The sequence below is a fragment of the Mustela lutreola genome, chromosome 5 (genome assembly GCF_030435805.1).
Source record: "Mustela lutreola isolate mMusLut2 chromosome 5, mMusLut2.pri, whole genome shotgun sequence".
In the NCBI taxonomy this organism is placed as follows: domain Eukaryota; kingdom Metazoa; phylum Chordata; class Mammalia; order Carnivora; family Mustelidae; genus Mustela; species Mustela lutreola.
Genome location: NC_081294.1, coordinates 69,953,415 through 69,976,738, shown reverse-complemented (window position 1 = coordinate 69,976,738; position 23,324 = coordinate 69,953,415). Strand labels below are relative to the sequence as shown.

General features: G+C 39.3%; 1 protein-coding gene across 5 annotated transcripts in view; it reads right to left on the bottom strand.

Annotated features, from left to right (window-relative positions):
• Window positions 1-23,324, bottom strand: part of CDC42SE2 (CDC42 small effector 2) — a 119,903-nt gene that overhangs the window by 2,560 nt on the left and 94,019 nt on the right. For 3 of the 5 annotated variants that reach the window (XM_059174488.1, XM_059174489.1, XM_059174490.1), the window contains exons 4-5: window positions 3,841-3,942; window positions 290-406 (exon numbers count right to left, since the gene is read on the bottom strand). In XM_059174488.1, the coding sequence (XP_059030471.1) occupies window positions 308-406; window positions 3,841-3,942 (201 nt within the window). In that variant the 3' untranslated portion in view covers window positions 290-307. Of the gene's footprint in view, window positions 1-289; window positions 407-3,840; window positions 3,943-5,050; window positions 5,149-5,348; window positions 5,463-10,474; window positions 11,048-23,324 lie in introns of those variants that run through there. The other 2 variants (XR_009353891.1, XR_009353892.1) reach the window with 2 other exon arrangements.

The window sequence follows — 23,324 nt, the reverse complement described above, 5'->3', positions numbered from 1 at the left end:
TTAATGTTTAATTTGTAAAGTTTATCATCAAAGATTTCTCAACCATGCAGTCTAAAACATCAAGGTACTTCACTACACAGGACATTCCCCAAAGTATCAATACTCAAAATAGTAATTTCATTCATGTTTAAAGGATACTATCTGTCAAAGGCTCCTCCCCACCTGGCTGTTGGGTCATGAGGGAAAAAACAAGTGAAAACTACTACTCAAAGTGCCTACAACCAGCCCGTGAAACCCTTAGCAGGGTAAAATATTTTGGCCTTTTCCAGCATATGACGCAGATACTCACAGGAGACAGGACTTGGGGCTATCCAGCCTTCGTATCCACAAGCTGCATCTGCACACTGGCAGACATCCCACCCCCGTAGCCCCCCTTCGACTGCATCTGGTTCTGAATGGAGCTAACCTAAAATAAGACAAAAACAGAACCAAATCAAGAACTAGGGACAATGCAACTGATCCTGGTCTCAACGTTTTAGCTAAGCAGTTTTGAGAAGGATCCTTTCTACAGAAAAAAATCTGTTTTTATAGACTTAAATTTCTGATTGCCCTTAGGGAAATGGTGAGGCTACTAAAAACACATTTCAGGCTTCAACTCCCTCTCCCCACTTAGCAGTGATAAAATAACTGTGTTGTGATTCACAATGTACTTGGTAACATTTCAAAAACAGAAGTATATAGAGCAACTCCAGTTCTTAATTTAGACACCTCGTTCACATAGGTGATCATCTCAATTACTGAGAATCGAATAAAAATAAATACAAAGGAAATTAGACCAAAGATAAATTTTCAAAGGTCCCATGTGGTAAAACTTACATAACCGATACAGCCTTAAAGAATCCAAATTTATTCATCTATAGTCATTGTAACCTGGGTTAAGTATCTCTAAAGATCTGTGAAATAGTTAACATGATAATTTCTCCTCCCCACCAAACTGATGGACTGTAGGATACTGAACTGCTGGGTTCTTCTTTTACTTGGTGGAAGCAAAGGCAAATGAACTTAGGCAAGCTGAGAAGTGCCCTTAGTGGACCAAAATTACTCCAATCTTACTTAGTTCATACCAACTCGCAACAAATGGTAAGTACAGAAGAGAATCAGGCTAGATTACCAGAAAAAGGAGCAGTGAGAAGGTGCTGGAGCTACTGACTGAACAGTGCTGAGGCCGAGCAGGGGTGATCTGCTCGAAGGGTCCCTCACCTGTCCATGGTTCCCTTGGGGGACAGCAGAAGGGAACAACATCCATTAATTAATCTACTTATCAAATACTTACTGTGCACATGATAGAAAATATGCTGTGTGAGGTATTTTCAACGTCGATCCTGAGTCCATATATTTAAGCAAAGGAAGTAAGATCTGCCTCCTTTCTGAGCAAGGCAGGTTTAAATTTATTCTAGTAGAAAAGCAAAATATAAAATATATACCTTCTTTAGATCCAGAAGGGTTTCACTGAGAAAAATCTTGGGTGGAACATCTTACTCTAATTATGGCCTTATCTATATTCACATTACTCAAATGACCACTTCAGTTAGAAGTATTAAAAAAAAAAACCAAAAAAACATAAAAAACCCTGAAATCTATAGGCCTATTTATTTTCAGTAACCTTGCTCAGTCTGAGAAGGCTACCAGCATAAGCTATCTGTTCGAAGTCATTTCCTGTTCCTTTCAGGTAACCAATTTTGTGGCATGAACATGTTTCTATACAGGTACCAAAAATTCCCCCACCTAACATGTTACCTTTTCTAGGCATTTCTGGGCTATTTAGAAAAAGTAACATTTTTGTGTTTTTCCATAGTGCATTCATAATGTCATGCTGCTTCTAGGCAAGAAAAAACCTGGTTTTTCTCCAAAAGTCAGTTGTTCAATTTCAAACAATACAATTTGGATTTTCTAATGGATTATTTTTGACTGTGTATATATTGTATTTTAACACAATAACACTCTCTTATTAAAGGAGTCATGGGATCTATTTCTAGTATGAAAGGTAGTCTTGGGAAGAAGAGTGTGTTTAGAGGAAAAGAGACACTCCCCCAAGTGATCTGCCCCTTCAGGAATCCAGTGCCAGGGCTTTCCATTTGCACCGAGCCAAGTACCTCATCCATGCTGCCCAGTTCTTAGTTTGCCTTAAGTTAGTCTATCCTATTTCTGCAGATAAACCACATTTATGGTTTTGTCTCACTCTGTGCAATAATAGTATTGCACAGAAGAAAAGACTTCTCTCACCAAATCAGGTTCATATCAGTGACATCTCTCCACTGATGTCACCTGCAGGAACTCGGGGATTCCATAACATTGACTCTAACACACCCGCTCAAGCAGTAGCCCGGAACCGCGTGTGCGCATCATCACACAGACAGAAAACCTCTTGGAGACACAGTGGGTTCTAACAAGCTCAGACACACTTCATTAAAACATCTAGTCCGTAAGCAGAGCAGGCTGCCTGGACTCCGCAGGTAGGCTAACAGCAGAGGGCTGTCTGGAACCAGCTCTCAGCCGAAGCCGCAGACCCGGATGCCCTACAGGAAGGAGACTGTCCTTAAGCTCTAGCTACGCTGCTGGCAACGAGGGTCCCCCACATCCATGACAGGCTCCTAGTGCAGACAAAACGTCAAAGAGGAATTTTTAAAGAAATCCTGAAATGTGTATAAACAGTATTTAAAAAGTTAAATACCATGAACTAAAAATATCATTCTGGAGTTTTTTAAAAACGTGAGATGGGGAAGAACATTTGTTAAAAAAATAAAATTCATGTATAATAAATTTGAAGCCATTTGCTCGACTTGTATGGGTAATAACCCTATTAACAAAAGCTATAGGTTCTCATTTCATCTTTGCATTTCATGCTGATCCAGGAAACAAAGCTACTGAATTGTATTGTGACAGTAACCTGACACCTCTTACATTTCCACAAAAGCAGTTGAACAAAACAAAGTACTTTTCCTACAGATTTAAAACAAACAAGATATTTCCTTTCAGGAAGCTACACATGTTATCCCTTTGCTCACCTAGTAACTGATGTGACAAACTTCTTTGCTGTATCCAGGATATATGATCTACCTGTTTTAAAAGTCTCTGAGCTCTTATTAAGTCTTTTGTTAATTCTGTCCAGTAAATAAGTATACAATGGATAATTCTATATTTATACAAGCCTTAATGACTTTCTGGTTCTAAACACTTTAGAGGTCATTTAGACATATCAGTTTACTTTACAACTGCGGGTAAGATACTTTGTAGCTTATTACTTTAAGACAAAAAGGACACCCTGACTTGGCAGCGCTTCTCTTACAGAGCACTGTTTTGTTGGCTGAACATTAAGGAGTACACATGTTCAAGTGAGTAAATCTAAAGTATGTTTTGAAATTCACTGAAATCTCTATAAAAGATAGCAAATATATACAAGTATTTACATTAATTATGAATAAATCACAAACATTCTAATATCAAGAAAAGGCTAGTCTTTTATAAGATAAATACAATAAATATGTTTGCAAAAGGCAACTTAATTGAAGAAAGAAGAAATTAAATATTACTAAAAGGAGGGCATTCACATTCCTTTGCAAGGAGTCAGGAGAGCCAAAAGGCTATAACTATCATTGTAAACTCAACTCCTTTTAAGTATTTTTTCAGGAGAAAGGTAGAAATAAAGGCATAGGTTAGCAAGTTAGAGGAGAGATTAATTTCCCACTGCTTATTTTCTTCTTTGCTCATATTACGTACTTATATTCAATATCTACAAATTCAGTGAGTGCTGTATAATCTTAAAGAATGTATGTAGCTGTCATACAGGTGACCTAAGTCTGTGCCCCAACACCCATCTGCATCTTCCACCAATACACTTACTGAATTCATTCCACTGAATAGGTCTCCCGATCCTACATGAGCCGTGTGCACAAAATTTGTTGGCTCTCCAATCATACTTCGGTCAATCCGCCGGCGCCTTTTCTAAAATACAGGAAAGAATGTGTTGAGAAATGCTTTTATTAGCAACATGCTTATTCTGTTGGATCTATTTACTGCGGATGAATGATTTTAATGTCCACAGTACAATTTCCCCAGGACATCAGGATCCCAACATCTTGGGACTATCAGGATTACCTCAAGAGATATATGCGCACGCACACACACAAAATGACTGGTAAAGCAAAACAACAGGTTATCATTTAGAACTTAAAATACATTATTTTGCCTAGCTTTGGCCACTGACTTATTTGTATAATAACTATTTGGGTTTTATTGTTTCAAAAGAGGTAACTGTAAAATTATCACCAGTGACCCTTATGCTTAGCAAAGAATACAGTGTGATTTGAAGAGAACATTGATTTTAACATCACTTTCTAGCTTTCATTAATAAACTGACATTATTTTGATTATTTTTACTTAGATTATACCCCCACAACCATTCCACACTAGAATGAATCAGCTGCTTTGTTTGGAGGAGATGAACAGTCTGTTCACTCTCCTCTGGTCTGAGATGGCTGGGAATGAAACCCTATCCAAACTCAGTCTACTAGGCTGGGGCTTAATGACCCCTCCTAATTTCTGCCAACCACCTCTTACAGGGTACAGAATGCTGCTGTCACAGTAACTTCTGCTACTATCTGTAATCCTTGCCCCACCAATATGCCCATTCTCATTACAGGAAGTTCCTTATCCTACTGTTTCACTGATCATGAGATCTTTCCAGAGACAAAGGTTATCTTAAATCTGTCCCATGTTTTCCATGACCCCTTAGATACTGTGATCTGAGAGGGGACTGCACAGATGGCTCAGTGTCCCAACACCAATGCTGCTACTTCCCTTTGAACAATATACTCCAGAAATTACACTGAGTCTACCTCAACTGAAATGCTGGTAAATCCTAAACACTTACCAAGACAGACCCAAGTAACACCACCTCAGGATTAAAATACAATCTTCTACAAAGCTACAAAAATGGGGAGCTCATATATTAGTTTCAGAAGCCAACACACATTGTTTGGCCACCTTCTAGCTTTACAGATGCCATTTAGAATCCCTTAAGAAGCCCAAGTTTTTCCTCAGAAATACTTACGTTCATGGAGAGAGTGGGCTCTCTCCAAGTTCGCTAGTTTCTCCATCCGGTGCTTCCCATGGCAGGTGGTGTCCCTGTCTATCTGAACACAGGCATTCCTACATATTGGAAAAGTTTTTTTCTATTATGTTTTTATAACATTCCTTGTGTTCATTTGTGCAATTTGTTTCACTCTTAGGTGAACAACAGATTATGTGTGAGAATGTGTGTGTGTGTGTTTGTATAATCTTCCAATTTTCTGTTATTTTTATCTAATGTTTTTATTTCTCTTTATAGTTTTGCTGTACTGAAAACTAACTTTAGTTGATCTTCTTCAGAAATCCACAAATTTTTCTTGCAGACCACAACGTAGAGAGGCCATTCCATGTATTGGAGCTGCAACTGCACTGTGGTCCTTGCAGCATGAAAGCCACTACACACAGTGCACAAACAAAGCAAGGATAGCTCCATTTTAGTGAACATTCACTCACTCATGGGAACGAGGAGCAGATCCCAGCTCTAGAAAAAAAATTTTTTTAAGCAGGAGCTACATCAGACTATTTTTTAATTACAGTTATTTTTTCAGAAGCTCTGCTATGAAATTACATCACTGCAGTACTTTTTCATCTGAGAATTTGTATTACGGGTTTCCATTTTCCCTCTCAAAATGCTTGACTGTATAAATTATAGTCTGTAACAGTAGGAGCAAAATATTCTCAAATACTTCAAGCCCCCTTTTCAAGGGTTGATAAATTCAGTCTTTTGAGGCCCTCCTCCCTCGGATTCTAGAAAAATTTCAGGTTAAGAAGGTGTCAGAAAACCAAGAGAGGATCCAGAACTTTTGTCTATGTTCTTCAATTGTTCTATTTGTCAGCACAAGGCATGGATTTCTTGCTATCTCTATCTTACTCACTGCTACTTCAGGTGCCCTAAATGTATCTCAGACTCCATGCCCCTCAGCACAGACCTGACACCCACAGCATCCTTTGTCTAGGAACACCCATACCAGCAGTGTGCTGGTTCCCCCGGACTCTCAGTTTATCTGTTTCTACCCAGTCCATTCAGTGTACTTCCCCTTCACACTATTCTAAGATAACACTATTCTAAGATATGGCTCATAAATGAGCCATAAGAAGCAAAGCTACCTTCTCTTTTTTAGGAGTAAGGTAAGGAAAGAAGATGCTAATAGCTTTGTGCCTATTTTCTTCTTGGCTATACTGTTACCATCCACTGAATCTGCTTTGTTAAAAAGTTGTATATCCAGGCACATAAATGTATCTTCACCATCAAAAATATAAGAATTGTCTCAATCCCTGGGCCAGACAAATTGTTGGGGTTTCTTGCCCAGTAAGGCCCTTGACTGACAGAAGGACTTCTAGCTTCTTGGCACTCTCCACACAGGAGGAAAGGGTGGATGGCTCCAGTTGAAGAAAAAGGACAGCAGTCAAGTTCCAGGGGCTAATGGCATCTATGGGCCTGCAGACTTTTCCTCCTAAGGCCTTGTGCAACTCACTCACAGGTCAGACAGCTCCACACGGCTCAGCCGGAGGGCCCTCTCATGCAGGTTAAGGGATGGGAACATTTCAGAGAGTAAGATCTACTGGGAGTCTTGACCATCCCTTGACCTATGAACACAGAGGAGAAACTTCTCGGGTTCTAACTTCATAATTTCCTCTGGAATGGTGTGTTCAGGGCTTAGCAAAAGGCTACGCTTAGCTCACATCTCCACACTAAATGATTTATTCTAACAACTGAACTACTAAAGGAAGATGGTGGGAGAGAAATCATCACCAGGCACTTAGGCCACCACCCAACTCCCCAAAAATGTCTCCTCAAAGTAATGAATGGATCAGGTGGTTAATCAAAATCAAAGACTATAACAAACATTCTGAATACTAAGGAAGGACGTTCAACAGAGACTACTCTCATACTAAAAATGAAAGGACAGGTAATTAATTTGTAAATCTGAAAACAGTGAATACATTTTAACTTCAACTTCACTGAGTTAAGAGGTTTTCCCCTTTGATTTTAGAAGATTTCTTTGGGCTATTAATCTGACATCAATTTAAAGTACAGAGGTTAAAGGTTTTGTTGTTGTTTTTAAGATTTATTGGGGGGGGGGCAGTGAGAGAAAACGAACAGGGGAGGGGCAGAGGGAGAAGGAAAAGCAGAAGTCAGATGCTTAACAGACTGAGCCACCCACATGCTCCAGGACAAGTTGGTTTTTAAAGTCCAGTCTACAATATACAGCTGGCAGGAAGGCTGGAGGAGCCAAAGAAGTCATTACAGTAATGTTGGTGGAAAGAGATTATTTGGATTCAATTACAGCAGCTGAGGTGGAAAGAACTAGGTAGATTTAAGAGGCACTCAGTGGGTAAAATCAATAGCATTTAGTTGTTGACTGGATTTGAGAAGTAAGGAGCAGCGTAAGTTAAGAAAGATGCACAGATTTCCCATCTGAGAAGAATGTACACAATTCACAGGGGCAGGTAACACTGGAGAAGGGCCAGGCTTTAGTAAGATGATGAAAGTGCTTAAGATGCACGGACTTTGAGTTATGTCTGAGACATCCAAGTAAAGTTATCAAGAGGGCAAGCTGGATACGTGGATATAGGATTCTGACAAAAGAAATCAAGTCTCACCAGCACAATAAAGAAGGAAAGGGCACCCCACCATCAAGTGGAGAAAAATTAGTGATCAAAGGAGGCTTTAAAAAAAAAAAAAAAAAGCCTGAAAGGGAGGAGGAAAATCTGGTGTGTGTTCTCTTCAAGGTGTCATGGAGGGTTCAGGCAAACACAACTAAAAGCAGGTGAGAGGTCAGATAAAGACTGAAAAGAATGCCTATGGAGGGGTAAGAGTGAAGGACTTCTGAAGAGCCGTACGAGTGTGCAAGAGGCAGGAAATGGAACATCGAACACAACTGAACACAGTCTGGCCATCTATCTGGATAAGGACAAGAAAGAATGGGCTGAGCTGAAAAGAGGACTTAATCTTTCCTTTTAAGATGAGAAAGACTTGGGGCGCCTGGGTGGCTCAGTGGGTTAAAGCCGCTGCCTTCGGCTCAGGTCATGATCCCAGAGTCCTGGGATCGAGTCCCGCATCGGGCTCTCTGCTCAGCGGGGAGCCTGCTTCCTCCTCTCTCTCTGCCTGCCTCTCTGCCTACTTGTGATTTCTCTGTCAAATAAATAAATAAAATCTTAAAAAAAAAAAGATGAGAAAGACTTGATCTGAAGGTTAATTTCTGGTAATATCCAGTGAAAGAGTCTGAAAGTAAAATGACCATCAACATGGTAAATTCCAGGGAGGGTACAAAGGACAGATCTAGACACAGGTTAAGATGTTCTTTGGGTTTGTATTGTTTATTAACCTAGATGCTAAGTATAATTACATATTTCAAAATACAAAAATGTACTATTTTTCAGTCACTACGGACACTTAAATAATAGGACACTTCTGTGGTATGTTGTATTAAGAATACAAGACAGAGAAGATTGAAATCATGGGCAAACAAGGGGAATTCCAGAGTTGGGCCTCTGCAAAGAAAAACAGGAAATGGTGCACTCACTCTGATGCGTATTAACTGTTGTCAGTAGCAGAGTCATCGTTTTTCCTGGAAACACTCTGCTCTTTATAAGGTACTCTATTATAGACTGTCAACCTTCTGAATAATTCTTGCCATCCTTGAAATACTATTATTCTACATAAGATCAAGGATTTTAGTTGGGTTAGGGATAAGATTAGGGAAAATGTCTCTTCATATTTACTCAATGTCAATGATCCCTCAGTAAAGTGGTTTAATCTTACAGATACATCATGAAAATTTCTTTTAAGCTATCATTTTTAAGTAATCTTTATACCCAACAGGGGGCTTGAACTCATGACCCAGAAAGCAAGAGTCGCATGCTCTACCAACAGAGCCTGCCAGGTGCCTCATACTGAAGTATTTTGGGATGAAATGTGATGTCCAGAATTTGCTTAACATTCTCCAACTAGAGGAAGGGTTTGACAGTATAAGAGGATGCCCTCCACTGACAACTCTGAAGCCGTGTCTACGTACATGGGGGGGAGGGGGTCTCTTCCCTCTATTTCTGTGTATATTTGGTAATTTTCTAACAAGTTTTTCAAAATAAGTTTTTTAAGAAGATGTGAGTTCTCTCCTACTTACACCTTTACACAAAAACCTAACAAGTACTGCTTAAAAGTAAAAACTGTGTAATATGAGAATGAATCATCAACACTTCATCTCTTTTCTGATTTCCACCAGAACTGAGTTTTGTCCTCATTCTTTCTGATACAATTCTAACATCATTCCCTACTTCCTGTCTTCCTCCCAAAAGTATTAGAAGATCTATTTTAAGTTTTTGAAAACTACACTGCAGAGCTACCATATAGTATTTGGCTAACAGCTACAATATCAATTTAGTTTGTGCCATTCATTTGCATCACTCATGCACTCCCATCGCATGTTTTTTCTCTGGAAAAAAAAAAAAAATTACAACTGAAAAAAACAGCTTAAGCAGTAAGGCCCAGTGGCAAGGTGTTTGGTGTACTCAGAGCTTCCACAAGGTTTCTCTGCAGTGTTCTCAGCTCTGCCCTCCTGTCAGTTTCAGCCTCAGGCTAGTAGCCAACAGAGTTGCAGCAATCTAAGGCCTTCCATCTGTGTTTACAGACACAGAGAAAAATAGTGCTTTATAAAAAACAAGGCAAATTTCCCCTGAGGTCTCCACAAAACTTCCCCTGGCATCTGAGTTCTAAGCCCTGTCTTGAAACAACCCCTCTCATCCAGAGAATGTCTTCCCTGAGCCAAACTCTTGAACCCAACCAATCACTGCTGAAGGATGGCAGTCTCTGAGGAGCAGCACAGACCTCGTCACGGGTCCCCAAGAGCAAGGGGTCAGCAGCTTCAACTATGGCTCATGTATCACAGAGGAGGGGGAGAACTGATGCTGGGCTTGTAATGATACTATATCCATCTAGGCATCTAGTATGAAACCTAAAAATTACTAGTCAAATATTTATTTAAAAAAACAGGGGCGCCTGGGTGGCTCAGTGGGTTAAGACTCTGCCTTCGGCTCAGGTCATGACCCCAGAGTCCTGGGATCAAGCCCCGCATCAGGCTCTCTGCTCAGCAGGGAGCCTGCTTCCTCCTCTCTCTCTGTGATCTCTGTCAAATAAATAAATTTTAAAAATCTTAAAAACACACATACACACACACACACAAAACGGAAAGGGCACCTGACTGGCTCAGTCTATTAAACGTCAGACTCTTGATTTCAGCTTCAGTCATGAGACCGAGCCCCACAGCAGGCTCGGCGAGCTCAGGGGGGCATGTACTTGAGATTCTTTCCTTCTGTCCTTCCCCACGTGCACACATGCATACACTCTCTAAACTAAATAAATCCTAAAAAAACAAAAAACAAAACAAGAAAACACCCTGGAACATACCATTTGGAGAAAGAATTACTCCGAAATTCTCCTTCCAACAGATTCCTCTTCTTGGGTTTCTCACTTCTTTCTCCTCCTACTTCCATTTCTGTGCTACTGTTTATTTTGTGTGAACCAACATTCCTCTTCGCTCCTGCACATCTTATTAAGGCTAAGCTGATGACTATTAGCCTCTTTTCTACTTTTCTGGGCTTGAGACTATACATTCAACTGCTTATGACAAATCCAGAGGACATGCACGCTTCCTGAGTCCAACACTGAATACATAACCTTCGTGAAGCCCACGCCCTTCTCCAGTCCCTGTTTGGTAAACAACGTTTCTGCCAGTATTTCCAGTCAGGTTGGAGGGCTATCCTTCACTCACTGCGTCTTCTCCCTCACACATGGTCACATCCAATTAGCAAAACATCCTGTGGAGTCAGCCCACTTCCTCTCTCGGTCCCCACATTAGTGTCACAGCCTTATTTCAGGCCCCTGAGCCTCTCCCCTGCCTCCCTACAGGAGCCCCTCACTAACTTGCTTCCAACCTCCTTTCCCCTCCCAAAATGCTTCACCTAAATCTGGACATTCTCAACTACAAAACTCCAGAGCCTATGGGGACCCTGTCTTTCTTGCCAACTTCATCTTTAACTACATTCCTTCAAGCATTCTAAGCTTTCATCTGCTATTTCAGGTTTCCTACATACACTGTGCCCTTCCAGTACTCCTCCTGGAAGAATCTTTCCGACTGCCTTTAATTTCACTAACCCAGTGAAATTAGTCCTGCCTCCCTTACACCCTTGAGTCTGGGGTTATGGCCCCTCAGTATTCCGGGACCACATGTTTACCTACCAAAGTAAACTGGCATCTCACACTCAATTTAAACTGTCCCCTGGATGGGAGATGTGTTCCTATATAGGTTGCCACGTAAAATGTGAATCTACAAGGCCCAGTACATACTGTACAGCAATTCATCAAAAGAACTTTTTATGAATGAATAAATTTATGAAGTAATAGTAATAACAGTGTGGAGCCCAACACAGGGCTTGAACTCATGACCCTGAGATCAAGACTGGAGTTGATATAAAGAGTTGGGACACTCATCTGACTGAGCCACCCACATGCCTCAACAATTCATGTTTTTAAGTCATAATTTTTCAAATGCATTTCTGCAATAATATAAACACTCCCCCCAAAAATAAAATAAATTCACTAACTCCCCCAGATTTCTTGAATATTAACTAAATAGAGCTTCTAGAAAAACAGTGATTACTTTATCACTTAAGTGATCACTTAAAAGTTCAAACTTCCTCTAGGACTTCTGTCTGGGCAATTTAGTGCACAAACACATGCCACTGAGGAGCAATTCAGGGCCAGGGTCCACAGGGTAACAGGAGGCTTTAGGTAAGAGCACAGGTAGGTACTTCTAGAAACGGACACAGTGAATAGAAAATGAATATGCCAGGGTGCCTGGTTGGCTCAAAGAGCATGTGACTTGATCTCGGGGTCTTGAGTTTTAAGCCACATGTTCAGTGTCAAGATCACACACAAAAAAATAAACTTACAAGAAAAATTAATGTGCCTGCCATTTGGGGCAGTGAAAAAAGCTGGTACCTTTAGGCTGTAAGACAGGAATCACACCAGGGCAGCCTAAGTAAATGAACAACTGAAAAAGAAAGATATGCTACTGACTTAACTTGGTGACCTAGACAAAGTATATCCCAGCCTATGTATCTTATCAAATATACCCATGATCCCCAGCAAATATCCACGAGCCCCACACAGTATATTCAATTTGAGGGAAACACAATGATACTCAACTTATGTATGATACTGTGTGAACTAGTAAAGCAAGATAATTCAAAATTTCAATATCATGAAAGAACTTCAGCTACCAACACTGGGACTCCAATGAGTACTTTTTAATTGATTAAGTTTTTCTTTCCAGTTTATCTCTTAACTCAAGCAAAAGACCCTGCAGAATGGAAACTACTCCCTTAAGCAGTAAGGACTGCCCTGAACAGGCAAGACCCTCCTAACAGACTTTAAGACAATGGTCAACTTGACCTTTACTGCCCACCCGGTGCATGAACTCAACCACCTCTGTCTCACATTTTCCTTATGTAAACCTGGAGACATTTTCGGGACTCTGGACAGTCTTTGAGATATTAGTCCACTGTCTTCCCAGTGCTGGGACTCATTGAAATAAATTCCTTTTTACCACCACTCTTCTAGCAGTCTGTGGATTTTGTCAGCAGCAAATGGCCAGACCTGGTCTGCTTGGTACTGCTAGAGCTAGGTGCTCCAGCAGCCCTCCACTCCAGCTACAATGACAGCACCCACTCTTTTTAACGGCACATGTCTGCAAAGCGGTGCTTTCTAGAGTGCTGTGATAAGAACCCAAGTACTGTACAAAAGATAACATGGAACTAGAAGAGAGGGTAGTGGTCTTCATTCTGATTCCATGGTTTGAGGAGTTATGTAATACCTAACACCCACATCCTGTAAGCCACCCTGATTGTATCAGAAGGAAAAAAAGAAATTCATTTTTCTTTTGTTGTATTTTTAAAGTCGACCAAAATGTTAGGACATAGTGTTTATTACGTTGTCTGCACAAAACTAGTTACCAAATCTGTAAAGAATTTCTCTTGGCCTAGAGGTGCCATGAAAAACGTTACTCAAGTGTTAAGGGCACCAAAAACAAACTCTGAGAGCCTCTGAAGGAGGTTTATTTTTTTTGAAATATTGACAGTATGACTAGGCAACAGGCATTTCTAAAGCAAATAGTTACTTTTTTCTATGAGACTACTGACAGTGATTCCCTGGATACATGAGGTGACTTTGAGAGGCCTCCAACTGTCCAATGAGTTCATACAACGGAAAAAAACAGAATAACAAAAGCTATAAAAATGGATTTAACATTCCTTGTAGAAAAGGAAAAGTCGGTCTTCACTCACAAAAAACAGAAACGACTTTTATAGTAGTAATGTACCAACGCTCTCACCCCAAACCTACTCCACTTAGCAACTGGCTATCATTCCTTAAGACCCAGCTCAAACTCAGTCTCATAAGTTGTGGTCACTGATTAATCCATGATCTGAGCATTCAGAGAACAAGGCTCATATTTCGATGACAGCACTTAAAACACCAAAATAGTTTACTTGTAGTTTGATTTTCCTACCATAGTACACATTCTTCTAGGACCATAACATGCCTGACAAAAAATAGAAAATAAATGGCTGCTGTATGATAAATGGCTTATAAAGAAACAATTTCAGCTCAGTTTTCTAAAACCTACTAGTCTTATCCAGTATCCAGACCAAATGTTTTTCAAGGACCTACTTTATATGGAACACGTTTAAAGGGGGAGACGGGTAATGCAAATTCTAGTGGAGTTTAATTTCTGCGCAAAAAATCGCTCATCTGATGGCTTTTTTTCCCCTCTGCCTCACAGTAATGCTGTATTTAGAGCTCAACTGGCATCACTATTTTGGTTTTAGTTGGGTAGAACCTCAATAGCAGTTGTTCTCAAACTTTGTGCACATCAGAATTCTTGGAGAGTTTGTTAAAATGCAGGCTGGAGAGCTCACTTGCAGAATTTTAAATCCAGCAGTGTTGGTTGGGGAAAGGCCAGGAATCTGCTTGTCTAACAACAGTCCAAGTGATGCTGATGGCTCCATGGTTTAGAAACAGTGGCTTTAAAGACTTACAGCTGCATATTTTAAAATGAATAATGGCTAATACTTAAGAGCCATACCACATGTCACACCTATTTCTAAGCACTTTAAACACAAGAACTCAATTGCTAATACCTTGAATAGCAGAGTGTGACATTTTAATATTGCCTTCAAATCTCAGGGCCTCTGGCCAACTCTCACTTAGTGTATCTTGACCTTTGCTCAAGTCTATGAATTATACTCTCACTTGTTCACCTGTTATACTCCCTGAATAAAATATTACAATCTTTGTTTTTTTAATTACTTAGAAAGCCATTAGGTTGAATAAACAACTTGGGGTGCCTGGGTGGCTCAGTGGGTTAAGCCTCTGCCTTTGGCTCAGGTCATGGTTTCAGAGTCCTGGAATTGAGCCCCGCATTGGGCACTTGGCTCAGCAGGGAGCCTGCTTCTCCCCCTCTGTCTCTGCCTGCCTCTCTGTCAAATAAACAAACAAAATCTTTAAAAATAAATAAATAAATAAAAACCACCTGAAACCATAAAACTCCTAGAGAAAAACATAGGGGATAAACTCTTGGAAACTGTGGTCTTAGCAGTAATTTTTTGCATTTGACACCAAAAGGAAAAACAATAAAAAATAAGTGGGACTGCATGAAACCAAAAAGCCTTTGCCCAGCAAAGGAAACTGTCAACAAATTAAATGGCAACCTACGGAATGAAACAAATTATTTGCAAATTATATATAAGGGGCTAATACACAAAATACATAAAGAACTCATACAACAGCCAAAAAACAAACAACCTAGCTAAAAATTGTGTGGAGAATCTCAACAGATACTTCTCTAAACAAGACATACAGATGACCAACAGGTAAATGGGAAGGTACTCAACATTAGGAATTATCAGGGAAATGCAATTCAAACCACAGTAAGGTATTACCTCATGCCTGTTAGAATGTCTACCATCAAAAAGATAAGAAATAGGGTTCCTGGGTAGCTCAGTGGGTTAAAACCTCTGCCTTTGGCTCCAGTCATGATCTCAGGGTCCTGGGATCGAGCCCCACATCAAGCCCCGCATCAGGCTCTCTGCTTAGCAGGGAGCCTGCTTTCTCCTCTCTCTCTGCCTGTGATCTCTGTCAAATAAATAAATAAAATCTTTAAAAAAAAAAAAAAAAAGACAAGAAATAGCACATGTTTGCAGGAATGGAAATAAAAGGAAACCCTAGCACACTGCTGGTGAGAATGTTAACTAGGGTTAGCTCCTATAGAAAACAGTTCAGAGGTTTCTAAAAAATTAAAACTACCATATGATCCCCCAATTCTACTACTGGGTATATATTTGTTGGAAACAATATGACTAGCTCCAAAAGGTATGTGCCTTCATGTTCACTGCAATATATTTATAATAGCCAAAAGGCATGGAAACAACCTAAGCATCCACTGATGATAGAGGGACAGAACACAAAGATGTATTATGCATACACATGAATATTACTCTGCCATTAAAAAGGAAGGAAATCCTACCATTCACAACAACATAGGTGAACCTGGAAGGAAGGCATGCTAAATGAAGTTAAGTTAGAGAAAAACAATTACCTTATGATCTCATATAAGCAATCTTTAAAAAAAAAAAAAAAAAAAACCAAACTTACAGAACCAGAGAACATACCAGTTTTTCAGAGGCAGTCAGATTAGGGCGGGGTAGGGGAAATGGGTAAAAGTGGTCAAAAGATACAAACTGCCAGTTTCTGGAGATGTACTACAGAGCAGCATGGTGGATGACCCAGTGTACAGCACAGTTAATGATCCTGTATTGTGTATTTGATTGTTGCTGAAACAGTAGATGTTAAAAATTCTCATCTCAGGAAACAAACATCTGTGGCTAATATGAGGTGATGGCTATTAGCTGGACTTACCATGGTAATCACTTTGCAATACAGCAGACCCTTGATTAACAGGAGGTTTGAACTGTGCAGGTCCACTTATATGTGGAGATTGTCCGATACATGTAGTATGGTACTATCAATGTATTTTCTCTTCCTAAAGATCTTCTTAATAATATTTTCTTTTTTCCTTATTATAAAGGTACAATATATAATAGAGATAACATACAAAGTATATGTTAATTATTTATGTTATCAGTAAGGCTTCTGATCAACAGTAGACCATTAGCAGTTAAGTCTTAAAGGAGTCAAAAGTCATACATGGATATTCGATTATGTGGGGGATCTGTCTCTACCTCTGCACTGTTAGAGGGTCAACTGCATATATGTACATCAAATCCTTTACACTGTATACCTTAAACAAATATAATGTTATATATCAGTTACATCTCAAAATTGTAGGGGAAGAGAAGAGCCTATCCCTATCTCACAGAGGGAAACAGCTCCAGTGTTCTCTCCTACGAATTACCCCTAACCATTTTAATTCCCTACCTGTGGATCCTAACCAAGTTTTCTACAACACACTTCCAGCATGAGTCATGGTTTTATTTGAATAATGATTTGATAAATCATAAGCATACCAGGATGATTATATAGAGGTCATAAAAACCTATTTACAGGTATCGCTGATGATTTGACCTACCCAATCTACTATCTCCCATCTGTGTCCATGAGCCCTTTCACTGATGAGTCAAACGAACTTTGAAGATAGTATGTAAATATAGTATGTTATACTCTATATTTTTTCTTTTTTTTTTTTTAAGATTTTATTTATTTATTCATGAAAGACAGAGACAGAGAGAGAGAGAGAGAGGCAGAGGGAGAAGCAGGCTCCCCAATAAGCAGGGAGCCCGATGCAGGACGTGATCCCAGGACCCCAAGATTATGACCTGAGCTGAAGACAGATGCTTAACCATCTGAGCCACTCAGGTGCCTATACTCTATTAATAGTAAGGAAAACAAAACAGAGCAAAGTTTTTCCACTAATCAGACATAAAAAAGCAACTCTGGAAAAATAAGCACTGTTATTGTCACTTAAAATATACAAAAATATATGATTCCTCACAAGATTTTATTACCCATTAATCCATCAACATGTATCTAATGAGTTTCAATACACTGCTCAAAATGACACAACACTTAGAAATTTAAGGGAAAGGGGGTGAAAACCATATGAATAAACTGTGTAAGATAACATTGGAAGCCTCGATCTGTTATTATCTTTCATACCAAAATTTATTAAATATGGCACAAAAGTCAAAAGAGCTTACCAGACCTTAGCTTTGCTAAAACCACCAAAGCTATATAACTAGCATTAGATCTTTAGTCTTCTTTTACTTCTTCACTTCAGTTATTCTGTCAATGTAAAATAGTCTCCAAGTTTATTTCAGTATTTAGTAAACAGATACAAGTTTCTGACTGTAAAGCTACAATTTACCAAAAGATAAAGAGTTGTGTTTACAATTTCATACCCTTAGCTCCTACTCTACTGATTGGGTAACTTCTTTTTTTCATATAGTAGCTTAGGGTATTCCAGACTTACAATAATAATTTTTTTATTGTTCTTAAATGATTTAAGGCAATTTTTAACATGTTTACCAGAAATAATAGTAGATATCCAAAGTGACCAAGTGTGATTTATTCTTGTGCATAAATAAATACAAATCTTTATAGTGGACACATGCCATTTCTTTCTGCATATTTTTTGTTCTGGAAACACCAGTCTCCTTCCTTTCCTTTCAGGAAGTCATCTCTTCCCAAACCCAACCATACATTTTGATAGGCTGCCAATGACAACAGTCCACAACCCTGATTCCAAGGGTGTGCATACGACACAAACTGTGCCAGAATTCTTCACTGGGAAGGACTAATGCAAGCAAAAGCCCTTTGCTCCTAATGGTTGTTAAACTGAGATGATGAACCTGAACCTGAGGACAACCATGTTTCCTATGAAGAAAAACACCCACCTCCTGTCAGAAAGTAAGAAGAAGCCAATGTGCCAAGAATCAAGAAAGCGACAGAGGTGGGTCAGAACAGTGCCCCAGGCCCAAGATACAGAAGTTTAAGAAGCCAGATCCAGTTTTCCCATGACTAGTAATATAGCTGATAGAACAACTTATGGAAGTCTGATGAAAATTTTTTTTTTTAAGATTTTATTTATTTATTTGGCAGACAGAGATCAGAAGTAGGCAGAGAGGCAGGCAGAGAGAGAGGAGGAAGCAGGCTCCCCACTGAGCAGAGACCCCGATGTGGGGCTCGATCCCAGGACCCTGGGATCATGACCTGAGCCGAAGGCAGAGGCTTTAACCCACTGAGCCATCCAGGCACCCTGGAAGTCTGATAAAATTATAACCCAAAACCACCCCATTAATAGGTTAAGGTGCAAAGTGAAGAGAAACAAAAAGTGAGACACTGCAGAGACCTTAAAATTAAAAAAAAAAAAAAAAAAAAAAATCTGCCCTGGGCGCCTGGGTGGCTCAGTGGGTTAAAGCCTCTGCCTTAAGCTCAGGTCATGATCCCAGGGTCCTGGGATTGAGCCCCACATCGGGGGGTCTCTGCTCAGTGGGGAGCCTGCTTCCTCCTCTCTCTCTGCCTGCCTCTCTGCCTGTGATCTCTCTCTGTCAAATAAATAAATAAAATCTTTTAAAAAGAAAAAAAAATCTGCCCTCAATAACTAGTAGCCTACTTTAAATTCCATATTCTTATAGTTAGGTCAAAACTTTCAAAAATAGTAAGACTTTTCAGTATACAAGTTATACTATACCTTCTACTCTGGGGCAATAAGTGATAATTCTGTTCCTCTGGTTTCTAGATCTTGGTACACTCACTGGAATGCCAGCAGTAGCCCTCAGGTCAAAGGGCTTATATTAAGGAGACATTTCAATAAAAGATGAGAGCCACACTACCTATCACCCAGCTAGAGTTACAAGCAAGGGATTCTCTCAAAGTACCAAAAGGCAGGATATTTCATGCTAGAAATATTTACCAATGGTGGGTTACTGAAAATGAACTCAAAATCCAATCCTAAGTAGAGACCTCTTTATTTTGCCCTTTAGAGTTTAATAGATAACTAACCTTCCCCCCTTTTCACTATAAATTTTGCAGTTGGTAACAGATGAGAGGTTTGAAGGAGACCTCCAATTTTTTTTTAAAGATTTTATTTATTTGACAGAGATCACAAGTAGGCAGAGAGGCAGGCAGAGAGAGAGAAGGGGGAAGCAGGATCCCTGGTGAGCAGCGAGCCCAATGTGGGGCTTGATCCCAGATCCCGGGATCATGATCCGAGCCAAAGGCAGAGGCTTTAACCCCCTGAGCCACCCAGGCACCCCCCCACCAATTTTTTTTAAAAGACTGTATCTATTCATTTGACAGAGAGAGGCAGTGAGAGAGGGAGCACAAGCAGGAGGAGTGGAAGAGGGAGAAGCAAGCTCCCTGCTGAGCAGGGAGCCCCATGTGGGGCTTGATCCCAGAACCTTGGGATCATGACCTGAGCCAAAGGCAGATGTTTAACGACTGAGCCACCCAGGTGTCCCCCAAAATTTTTTAAAAGCAATCTCTAAGCAAGTTTATAGTGACCTTCCAAGGGTGAAATGGCTAAAAGCAAAACTGACAGAACTAGCTGTTATCTCTCAGTGAGAAACCTGAAGAGAACATGGGAAGTTCTTTTTCTCCTATTTAAAGTTAGTATCTGGATTAAAGTGACACATTGCAAGTATGAAAAACTGAAGCACAAAACAGGTTTAAAAAATAATCTGAAATCTGTTTTCTAAGTACTAATGACAGATTTTTCAGAGCTTTTGAGTATAAAAGCCTTTACAACCCGAGAGATTTCTGCCGCCGCCCCCCAACCACCAATCCACCTGAGACTATTTCTGTACAAGGTACACGCAAGCATGTGTGTAGGCATGCATAGCATAGCTAACTTCAGACTGGCAGAACACCTTGTATATCTTGCACAAAAAACATGATTTAATAAGATGGCCTCCACTGATTTCAGTACAGTGAGACCTGTATTGGACTTCCGACCTCTAAGTATACATAATAAATTCGTGTCGCTTTCACCTACTAAATGTGATAGACAATCTGCTACTGCAGCAGCAGGAAACTCATGTTCCTAGGGAGGTCGTCTTACTCCACGAGGTTCCACAGCTCCTACTAAAGTACATCTGGGAATCTTTGTGTCCTCAAGTCTTTCCTTCTCTACCGTACTGACAGTTGCTCTAAAATAAACATCTTAGTTTCAAAGAAAGTCCTATAATTCCCCCCACACACTATGTGAAACAGAGAAAGATCAACTGTTTATCTTAACTTTTTATAAATATTCTAAATATTGTTCACAAGTGAGCCAAGCAGAGTTCTATAATTAATTTTCTTGTACTATGTATATTGAATTGCTTCTTTTTCTTTGTTTCAATACTGTCCATAAATATCTTATAGTAACAACTGGTTAAACAGCTAAACAGCTAGCCCACACAGTCTGAAATGTTGTTATTTCAGTTCAGGCACATGTTCTTGTATTGTTACTTTGGTAATTTATTCTTGAAGGAATTCTAAAGAGCAGGGCGTGAGGCTGCTTCTTGTGGGTATCCCCTCTGTAGGTAACTAGTTGTGGCTGTGGCTCAGCCAATTCCTACTCTATCAACCACTTTTTATTATCTCTCTTCCATGGTAATTACCTCTTTAACCTTTTTGTCTTTGTGAATTTTATCTTTTCATACCTTTTTGTTTTTTAAATTCCTTTAATGTGGTATAAAGTGGGTTTCAGGAGAAAAGAAATGGAGGAAGTGTGTGTGAGGAAGTCCAACATTCTCATCTTAAGTTAGGCAACTGGATCTCTCTTCCTTGTAACTGCAAACCAAGCCAAAATACTTGGGGCAAGAGACCAACTCTTCAGACTTGAAAGATCCTGTTCATTTCAAATACAATGTACTTAGAAATAATCAATGGAGATAAAAACAAGAAAAGGCAGAAAGAAATATTTTTAAATGAGAGGAACCCACAATTTATCAACTCAACATTCATTATTATAAGAGCACTCTGTAAGCCAGGCACTACACTAAGCACTTTACATAAATTATCTTATTTGACATACTTAACCTATTATCTACTTTAATATATTCAATCCTAGGAGTTGGGATTATTACCCCTATTTTTCCTATCATTATTCCTATTTGCAAATGTTTAATCTCCTCAAGGTCAAAGATTAAGTAAGTACTGGCACTAGAATTCAAACCCTTATCTGAACAACTCTAACCCCCCCAGAAATCCAATATCATAAGAAAAGGAAGGGGGGGAATTTGTTTTTTCATAACTACCCTTAACTTTGGGGTTCCTAAAAATGAGATCAATTTCCCATAGCTGACTACTACTGAAAGCAAATTTCTCTTACGTTCCTTACTAATTTTACCTATTCTTTTTTTTTTAAAGATTTTATTTATTTATTTGACAGACAGAGATCACAAGTAGGCAGAGAGGCAGGCAGAGAGAGAGAGGAGGAAGCAGGCTCCCTGCTGAGCAGAGAGCCCGATAGGGGACTCGATCCCAGGACCCTGAGATCATGACCTGAGCCGAAGGCAGCAGCTTAACACACTGAGCCACCCAGGCACCCTAATTTTACCTATTCTTAAAGTAGTCAAGAATATGGTACCTAGTAATAGCTTTTCTGTGTTAAATGAAAATAAAGTTCTGTTTACTTAATCTATATGCAGAACTCACACAGCTAATACTTTTTCCAGTATTTTAATGCCTTTTGAATATAATATATTCATATATGAGTACATGCAGAAGTACTTATGTATGTTAAGATCCCAGTGAGGAAATTACCCAGGTAGACACTGTAGTAACAAATAAAGCCAAATTCAAAACCATACAAAGAGGGGCAGAAGGAAAAATGCAAAGAAGTAATGAAAATGACAGATATGTATATCATTAAGTTAATATATATGAAAGTATGTGAACTAAGAAGGTCTATAAAAATGGTAGATAATAATTAACATTTGATGGTAAGGAGAGCCTTTTAAAATGTTGAAACTGCTGGCTTCATCTTAACTTATTAAAACTACTGATGTGCATTTGCATACCTTCATAATTCAATTTCATATCCAATACATTATTCATTTCCATTTGGATATAAGTTGGAAACACACACCAAAAAGTAAACCAATCTTAAAATGCAAAGGCTCTACCATTAACTCATTAGTCTTAACTTAGTTTACTAGTTAAGCCAAATCTGCATGTCAGCACAAAAAAGCATTTGACTAGATGTCTATACAAAAATTACTTTCAGTTCACAAATAAAAACAGAAAAATCACAAATAAAACAACACCTTACCTCTAAAACAGAGGAATTTAAGCACAAAATTAGCTTTTCGATGAACTAAAAGAAAGTTCATTGTACAAAAGCAAATGGAGTATTAAGTACCAGAAATGTCTTATCTAAAAAATCAGAAGAATTTTTACTATGTACAAAGGTGCTAAGGGACCTTAGTACCTTTCAGTGTACTCGGGACTTAAAGGAGATAACAGCTGAGATCTTACAATCTGCTGCTAATAAAACTTATCTGTAATATTTTCTACCCACTACAAACAAGTTTTTGTTTAAAGATTTTTGTTTATTTACATGAGAGAAAGTGAGTGAAAGAGAGAAAGAGAGAATGAGAGTTCAGAGAGTCAGAGAAAGAAGCAGCCTTGCCACTGAGCAGAAAACCCAATGCAGGGCTCAATCCAGGACCCCAGGATCATGACCTGAGCTGAAGGCAGACAATTAACTGACTGAGTCACCCAGGAGCCTACAAATAAGTTTAAAGTAGAGAAGGATAAGAAACAATGGTTTTTTTCTATGTGTTTACATCAGTGAGAAACATATTCTTAAGAAGTGCCTCTAAAAATGTTCAATAGGGGCACCGGGGTGGCTCAGTGGGTTAAAGCCTCTGCCTCTGGCTCCGGGTCATGATCCCAGGGTCTTGGGGTAGAGCCCCGCATCGGGCTCTCTGCTCAGCAGGGAGCCTGCTTCCTCCTCTCTCTCTCTCTGCCTGCCTCTCAGTCTACCTGTGATCTCTATCTGTCAAATAAATAAATCTTTAAAAAAATAAAAATAAAAATGTTCAATATACTATAAACCTAAGTATCTATCCCAGATAATTATTACATTACCACTATAGCATGAGGCTCCAGAAAATATTTAAATTCTAATTTCTCCTTAATCATAGAGTACATAAGATTTGTATAAACACTTCATTTTTCTACAATAGTGAAT